This window comes from Phalangium opilio, unplaced genomic scaffold (genome assembly GCF_054372755.1).
Source record: "Phalangium opilio isolate 3A_F unplaced genomic scaffold, DU_Popi_V2 ptg000090l_1, whole genome shotgun sequence".
Classification (NCBI taxonomy): domain Eukaryota; kingdom Metazoa; phylum Arthropoda; class Arachnida; order Opiliones; family Phalangiidae; genus Phalangium; species Phalangium opilio.
Window position 1 is genome coordinate 1,298,213 of NW_028324195.1, and position 8,853 is coordinate 1,307,065.

Genomic DNA, 8,853 nt, shown 5'->3' on the forward strand with positions numbered 1-8,853 from the left:
TGTTGTACCCACGAATATAAATACGGACGCAGGCTCTGAATTTTTAGCTAAACCAGTCAGCAATATTTTAAAGAGAAAGGTATTCATCACTATGTAGCTTACGGGAATAAAAAAATTGCGATCTGCGAGAGATTTAACAGAACGGTTCAAGAGAAAATACACAAATTCATGACTAGTGCGGATACTCGTAGCTATCTGGGTGCGTTACCAAAAATAGTTAAGGCTTACAATTACTCGATACACCGCTCAACTGGTATCGCGCCAGTCAATGTTAACCTACAAAATGAGCATAAGGTGTGGTACCGTCTTTTCGGTACCATTAAACCTGGGACAAAACCAAAGCTAAAAGAAGGTGATTTTGTAAGGTTGAGTAAATTTGAAAAAACCTTTTCAAAGGGATATAAAGGCTACTTTACAAAAGAGATCTTTATTATTGATAAGGTTTTGTACCGTAATCCTCCAGTATACGTTGTTAAAGACAAAAATAACGAAATAATTAAAGGAACGTTTTACGAATACGAACTATCTAAAGTGATATGAATACGTTACAAATAAATCAAATATTATCATGCGATCAGAGGACAAAACCCTACTACCTAGGTACTTTTCCTAGAGACATGCTTCCCAGGAAACCTAAAAAGAAGAAATTTTGTTTTGTTCTGAACACGGAGAGAGCCGAGGATCCTGGACTTCATTGGGTAGCCATTTACGTTGAAAATGGCGAAGGTAATTTTTTCTGCAGTTACGGGCAGAGCCCGGATACGTATAAAATTAACCTGGCCAAATACGCGTCCAGATGGATCTATAACGATAAATTAATTCAAGATATGTTCTCCCTTTGTTGCGGACCTCATTGTATATTCTTTCTTATTCAAAGATGTCTGGGAAATTCGTTTCATAGAGTTCTGAAAATGTATGAAAATAAAACGGAAATTAATGACGCCTTATCTTTATGGAATATCTGCCTGCACTTGTTAAGACATAGATATGAAAAATGTAATCAATAAAATAAAGTTGTAATGTTTAATAATCAGATACATTTGTATTGAATGCGAGAATAAAAATATTTATTATTCGATTATAATTTTTTATATAAATTGTAATTATCATGCTTTTATATATAATCAGATACAAGCTTTTTTATATACTCAAATACATGCTTTTATATAATCAGATACGTGTTTTTCAATATAATGAGTTAGATGCTTTTAATGTAATAATCATTATTAAGGTTATTTTTTTGCCTTTCTATAAGTTACCCATTCGATCTTAGATTCGGGCTTTTGAAGCTCTTTCAATCTAGCTTCGCGATCTTTTTTTATTTTGGCTTGTGTAGGGTACGGTTTTGGTTTCGTAGATGGAATTTTCGCGAGTCTTTTTTTCGGCGAAGTCTCATCGTTAGGGTTAAGTTTCCGGAACTTTGAACCAGAAGCGCCCTTCGTTGATAAGGCCTGTTGAGACGTCACGGGCTGATTCGGTACCATGGGTGTTAAAACTGGCATACTCGGCGTTTGAGACGTCCCGGGCTGTTTCGGTACCAAGGGTCCCATGGGTGTTAAAATAGGCATACTGGTCGTTCGAGAGAGAGACGCTGGTGTAGTAAACGACATCGCCGGTGTTTGACCCATTGCTGTACTACTCATTATAGGCTGTGGGGTAGTCAGACTCGAGGAGATATTAAAAGGGATACTTTGGGGAGGGGTAGCGACATTAGTAGGGACATTTTGGGAGGGGGTAGAGATATTAATAGGTATATTCTGGATAGGGGTTGGCCACGATGGAGGAATCCAAGACGAGGATGAAGGACTTAGAGGCTGTATCTTGCTCGACACTCCGGGTGCTGGAAAAGACGAACTCGTTGTAGGTGGCAAGATAGTAACGCTTGGTGGCTCCGCTAAACTCTTTAAAGATAAATATTTCTGAAGAGTTAAAAGGTACTCCTTCAATTTTTCCTCGGCAGAACCAGGTTTTCTCAGTACCTCTTTAATGGCGTTGTCTAAACTGTTAACTTCCTTTTGATTGTCCGTCAGTAAAGCCGCTGGTACTAAAACGCACTTTTTCATTATCTAGTAAAGACCGAAGCTATTGTCGGTATTAACATTGAAAGCAACGCCGGCCAGAATCCTCCTACCTGTTTAATTAACACCTGTCGCCTCTTTTTGTCGCTTAAACCTCTCTTGGATAAATACCTTATAACGTTTTTGTAACGTTGAAGTCTTTTCTTTTTATGTCGATTCAATGGAATACCTCCGTTCTTCAAATTATAACAAATACCGCTTATACAATCCAATTGGGGTCGCGTACACTTTGATATTAAAAGTTTTCTTTGTTTCACACCGCTTTTACGCAAGATATTTAAAAAGGGTAATTGATTCCTAACCGACACGGGTAAAGGCATGTCTCGAAATGAGGTTAAATAAATTGAGATTTATATTTTATGGATTATTATTTTCTAACGTAGATTACCATCGGTCCTTCATTAGGGAATATATTGGACCTAAGTCTTAAACTATTATCGGTACTTTGTTTTAGATCTATTAAGATATAAGAATACGCTTTTTCGGTACACTCTTCGTACGCTTCCGTTAGGCGTTTGGTGTCTGTAGGAAAAAGCTGACGACTTAAATAGCGAACCTGGTTATTATCCCTAGGATTTTTAAACATAACGATATAAGAACAGTTCAATGATATATTTCTAGAATATTTACCTGGGTTAAAGACATTTTGAGACAGCAGCACGATACTTAAAGATAAATGATGACTCCCGACACAAAAAAGATTACTTATAAACTCCTGTTTGGTACAGGTGTTAGCTAGATCGTCTAGGATTAAAAGATTATTTATTCGTTTATCAAAAAAATCAGAATCATTAGGAATTAGTCCTTCGTGGAATTCAATAGGTAAAAAGAGTTTCAGTTCATCAAAAATGTCCTGATAAACGCTATGTCCATGATAATGTCTTTATATTTGAGTAAATTTATTACCCACGTTGTTTTCCCCGAGCTGCTTGGGCCAGCCAGTAAAATGGTCATGGGTGTTTCTAAGCGGAGGCGATACTCTAACCCGTTCTCCATTTTTAAAACGTTCTCTAATATCGTCTATGAACTCGTAGTTGACTCGATCTTCGTACGGTATCACTCTCACTTTAACAAGGTGGGAAAACGTGACCCGATGTTTAGTGGTCCGTTTTCTAATTTGACGTGGCAGACGGGTCTTGATGATTTAAATATCTTTAACATATAAGCCCAAAAACTAGATAAGGAAGGTACTTGCCATTGGAACTTTACATTTTAGAAGAATAACATCAATTTTTAGGGTACCCTCAAGTATAAGATTACGCTTAGACTGCGCCACCTTTTCAATACTAGCTAGTAACCGATCAGAAGTTAATTCATTTATAGCCATGAATCTTAAATTGATAGGGTCAAAATTGTACTCTTTCAATACCACAATTTCGGTCTCTAGTGTCTGATTTTGTCTTTAATATTTGGTTACGTGAAAATTTGTAATTTTGTTAATATTTATTTAATATTTTTTTTTTTTTTTATTTATTTTTTTAAATTTTCGTTTTCTGTATGGTTCTCTTTATTTATGTCATGTGTTGTCCCGGTAACCACCACATATAGGCTTGCCTCTGTGGTTGCCAGCGAATTATTTTTGCGAAATAAATATTATTATTATTATTATTATTATTAAAGCGTCAGAGCTCAGGGCGAATCTTATTAAATTATATTCTTCAGCATTTCGCGTAACATGAGTTATGAGAGAATTCAAAATTTGGGAAAGTTGATCGTGAATATTTATTAATTTAAGTTCTTCTAAGTTGCGGAATTTAACGTTATATTCGGTTGTAACGCATCTATATTTCCTAGATACACGGTTTGATATTTTATCTATCGTATAATATAGCTCTGGTCGAAATTTAGTAGCTAAATCGACTGGTTTAACCTCATCGTCTGACCCTGAAGTGTCCGACGATGAAGTATCCGACATTTTTTAGCGGGAAAAAACTTCAAATCTATATTTCTTTCCGAAAGCAAATGAATACCAATTTTCCCAGAAATTTAATGATCCAATGATAAATATTTAGTACTCACCAATCTTAAAAACTAGTTGATAGTATCGTTATTTCGACACGAATGAATTTCATCCGTTAATGCCGCGCTTTTATATATTTTAACCGTTAGAACTCACCTTCTATTTAGATCTTGGAACAATGTTACGATTAATATCTTCCCCGATAAAACCGTTTTCGAAGAGATGATTATAGAACCGAAAAGGAAAAGGCATGGGCGTTACTAACCAATAATAAAACCCAGGCCTTTTCCTTCTCCTCAATGGAACCTTTTCTGGTTACGAGGCTCGAACCGTAAAAATGAATCCATTGTTAAGATATTTAAATAGCACCATGTTGGAGTGATTAACTGTTAGAACGCATCTTCTATTGTAGGTCTTGGAACAGTGTTACGGTTAATGTCTTCCCCGATAAAACCGTGTTCGAAGGGATAATTATTTGAGGGACTATGCCAATCAGTAGTTTGTTCGCAATCGTCAGCATCTTTTAATGAGAATAATGGTTGTAAAATGCAGTTGGAACACCAGCTTTTATTATAGTTCCAGATATAATTGCGTAGCACGTCTTTACTATTAACCTGATAGTGATATATTTAGCGTTTAAACAATCGTTTAAACTATGATGAAAATAGCAAGCGGGACATATTCGTCTATAATTTTGCGGGCAACCACAATAGCATATTTTTACGTAATATTGGTAATGTAAATGATTTTGTTCATTTGATAAGATAAATGGTGGCGTTTCTATCCGGTTGCGATGCACTAGTTCAAATTCTTCGAACGTTAAGGGGCTGAATTCGTCGAACACTATTTCTCTCTCTATAGACGATTTTGATATACTTATATCCAAATCTTCGAAAGTTCCAGGTGCTCGATGTTTATCTACTTCGGCGGCTTTAAAAAAGACTGATTCTATGTGTCCCCAAAAGGTTTTCGGTATGAAATTTTTTACATCGTTAAAATTAAAATATCTTTCATTATGAAACTTATATTTAAAAACATGCATTAAATTATTTATAGCTATATCTTGTAAAGATGTTACTTTAACGTCTTCTATTTTTTGTTTTTTTCTCGGGGATTCTATTATATTTTCTTCTTCCATTTCGGTCTCTTACTTTGATTCGCTGTATAAAATAACTATTTCCCTTTTACTAAATTTTCCAGTCCATTTGAAAAGTACAAAGTACTCACCTTTTTATAGAAATGTGTTATCGCAAATTGTTAGTAAAGTATTTTTTCGGTACGAATGAATCTCGTCCTTTAAGTCTGATCTTTTATACTAAATGAGCGTTTTCTTTTCTAGCTTTAAGTCAAAGATATCTATCCTTTAATGTAAGGGTATGAATAGCTCTTTCTGATTACACTTAAGCGGAGTCATATTACTTATTATCGTTACTATGTGTATGGATTCAATAATATTAATTTTTTTAAACCTTCAACCACATCTGCTTCTCTTTAGTTTTATCCAACTAGTTCGAGTGAAACCTTGGGTCAAGATTAAACTTAGTTATAAACAATTCATAAAATTTTCCCATTGCCGATGAACGCCTTTATTTTTTCATCATTATATCTGTACATATACAGTGATATTAAATTTCATCTTTTAAAGTCTTCAACCACATCTGTTTTATTTTATCCAACTTGTTCATTTATAACCATAGGGCTAAATTTTGTTAATTTATAACTAACTTGTCCTATCGCCGACAAAGACCTTTATTTACGTTATTATATATGATGAATAGGGATTCTCTTCAACACAGCGCTGTCAATACCATTAAACGTATTCGCGACATCTTGTTTAGTCAATTTTCTGATAGTAATATCTTTCTAGCGCAATGACCGAGTAGCGGATAGTATGTAGGCGTAAATAAAATCGTCTCGAGTGAAATTCGAGACGTTAACAGATTTTGAATCGTTGATACGTCACTATATAACGCATACTGTGTAAGAAGATCTCCATTAGAAATCAATGCTCTCTTCAAGGCGAATAAGCGAGATAAAGAGAGCATTCTCTTATCAGACAAAACTCTGTCTGGCGATTACGTCACGACTAAAGACAAGTACAGACACGTCCTAAAAATCTCTTCAACACAGCGCTGTCAATACCATGAAACGTATTCGCGACATCTTGTTTAGTCAATTTTCTGATCTTTCTAGCGCAATGACCGAGTAGCGGATAACATGTAGGCGTAAAGAAAACCGTCTCCAGTGAAATTCGAGACGTTAACAGATGTCTAACATACGTCGCATAAGCTAACACCCTCTTATCTAAATCTGGCCATTACGTCACGACTAAAGAAGTTCACGCCCTTTAACCAGTTAAAAAAGACCTAATCAATTGGCGACCCCCACCCTCGACCAATAAACGAACTCAGAGAAACCCCCCCGGATAAAAAACCGGTGTTCCCCCATTCTAAACTCACGCGAGTATACACGCGCGGGTCTAGCGCGCTAGAAGGCTGGCGGCACACTTAAATGACCTAATTAACTCTCCATATTTCGGTGGGTTAACTACTGACGGTCATAGTTTTAATTAAGGCTGGCTTGACAAATTTTGAAGTTTGCAGCAAAAAAATTTAAATCAGTAGTAAGTTTCTGAGAAGACTGATGTTCAAGAAATTGATGATAAATAACTTATTTTGCGCAAACTAATTTATAAACTAATTTCGTCTTCTTAAGACAAAGCAACAACGTTTATCCCGTGTGGTTTCTTTTAGTAGGTGGCACTCTGTAGCACACGAAAAATATATTATTTTATTTTAATGTATGCGGTTTTGATTTAACTCCCCCCTTCCTCCATAATTCCAATATATACAGTTTTACAATCACCAGTGGTTCCAGTGTATGGGTCATCTGAGCCGTCGCAACACACTCAGCCAATATTATCATATAGTTCGAGATCTTTTCACATTAGTGAACGGTACATGACTCTCCGGACTTGCCCGCCAACCTTAATAACCTAAAACTATAAAACATTCGTGTACATGAATGATTACGGTTCTGGCTTGACACTCGCTAGCGCCTGACGGACCGATCACTCAGTGTAATCGGTGTACATTTGTGAGTGCTCAGACCACTGAGGTGGTCTGAGGTGAGTGGACCATTTTGGAAATTACATACACATAACTAAAACACAGCGGTGATGCCACCATTGAGGTCTTCTCTCTCTTGCCTAGAAGCACCGCTATAGGCAGTGAGATTTGACTAGCCTCTTGCCTGTAGTGAACTTTGACACAGTCTGGCGGTGACCCTTGTGTGAGGGAGAATACCCCAATGGTGGCCTCGCCCCTGTGTGTTTTCCGAAATGGTCTTTATGCGTACTAAAATGATTACACATAATACGTAACCGGTGTACAAGTAGCGCCAACAATGTAGAAAGGGGTTGTGACGTTTCAAATGAAGACTGAATTATGACCAAGAAATTCTAAAGCACGGAGAGGGAATTTACAGTGCAATCTTTTCTTCATAGAGGCGACAATAGAAATGTAGCATTTCGTTATACGAAATTAAATGTATAAATTCGTGCAACACCCTTGTTTGGCATCCACTATTAAATATTTACATTTTCCTTTCGAATTATGTCAAAGTTCACCTGCTCTTTTAAGAAAGTCAGTAGAATATTTCAAATATTCAATATTGACGCCTCAACACGTACTCCCTTCAAAATAATTAATTTCATGATAAAATGTTTTCGGAAAATGTAATTGTTCTTGAAAAAGCGTAGATATGTAATTTTTTCAATTAATTTAGAGGGAATGGATCGATTAACAGTAAAATCAGTTGATTGAATTTAATATTGATTAAGGATTAAATGGATAAAAAACTAAAACAATTGCAATATCTGAAACTTCAGTCAAATGATAAACCTCACACATATCGTTTGTTTTTTCGGCCTTGGTCCAAACCAAGACGTTTTTTATAATATCTGTCACTTCAGTCTTATTGTAATTAAAATTTTAATAATTTTATTTTTGCTTTACCGTAATACATTTGGGGTTGATCTATTTCTAATTGCTCAAAGAAGTACTTAAGTATCGTTAATTACATTTAACTTATATTCAAAAACATTGATTTCGATAAGCATATAATGTTGTACCATAAGTCTATTATGGGGACCTTACATAATAGACTTATGGTTGTACTTTATTTATGAAAGAAGTTTAAAAACGACGGTATTTGAAATATGGAAGAAAAATATTTGTTTCGTAACACTGTATACACATACAGTATTGTCGAGATCAGACCAACAGCATTGAATGTTGCCAGATTAAATTGTTGCTGGTGATTTTGCGAACTTTGTTAATGATACATTAAAATTTAAATGGAAAAGTTACATTTTGACACATTCCTAACCCTAAAATTTTGTATTTGGAGCCTATTAATGCATTATAGTGATAATGTAATTAATTTCAGTGTTTAATAGGAAAACGTTAAGGCTGAAAGAACAACTCGCGTAGTTAAATCTTATTTTGTTATTTCAGTTAAGGGTTATCTAAAGTTACCCAAAAAACCTATTGTTTTCGATTAATTTCACGTTAAATATGGTTATTAAGTTGAAATTAAAGCCTTATCTTCTTTTATTAGTGTTATTGCAGTTTATTATACGAGTTTGAATAAGAACTTCTCCTAAATTGCAAACTTTAGAGGAGTGACTGTTTGACTCTTGCGGAAAAGTCACTATTTTGCCCAAAACTTTTGAATATCGTGCCTTTTCAATGGCTCTCTTTTAAAAATGGGAAAAATGCTTTTAAATGACAATTTAATTAATCGTATAATTTA

General features: G+C 35.2%; 1 protein-coding gene across 1 annotated transcript; it reads right to left on the reverse strand.

The window, feature by feature from the left end:
• Positions 1-895: 895 nt before the first annotated feature.
• On the reverse strand, positions 896-3,993 carry LOC149644570 (uncharacterized). The gene is made up of 7 exons (XM_089850349.1): positions 3,879-3,993; positions 2,985-3,143; positions 2,709-2,822; positions 2,132-2,400; positions 1,980-2,066; positions 1,420-1,901; positions 896-905 (listed from the first exon to the last, which is right to left on the reverse strand). Exons 1-7 carry the CDS (start codon positions 3,991-3,993, stop codon positions 896-898), a joined length of 1,236 nt encoding a protein of 411 aa, XP_089706475.1.
• Positions 3,994-8,853: the final 4,860 nt, after the last annotated feature.

Bases quoted from the DNA above. Each gene is read 5' to 3' on its own strand.
- LOC149644570 (XM_089850349.1), bottom strand. From the start codon at position 3,993: ATGTCGGATACTTCATCGTCGGACACTTCAGGGTCAGACGATGAGGTT. The intron at 3,144-3,878 runs GTGTATCTAGGA...ACCTTGTTAAAG, and splicing joins GATAGATAAAATATCAAACC to TGAGAGTGATACCGTACGAA. The intron at 2,823-2,984 runs GTAATAAATTTA...TTTTAATCCTAG, and splicing joins GCTCGGGGAAAACAACGTGG to ACGATCTAGCTAACACCTGT.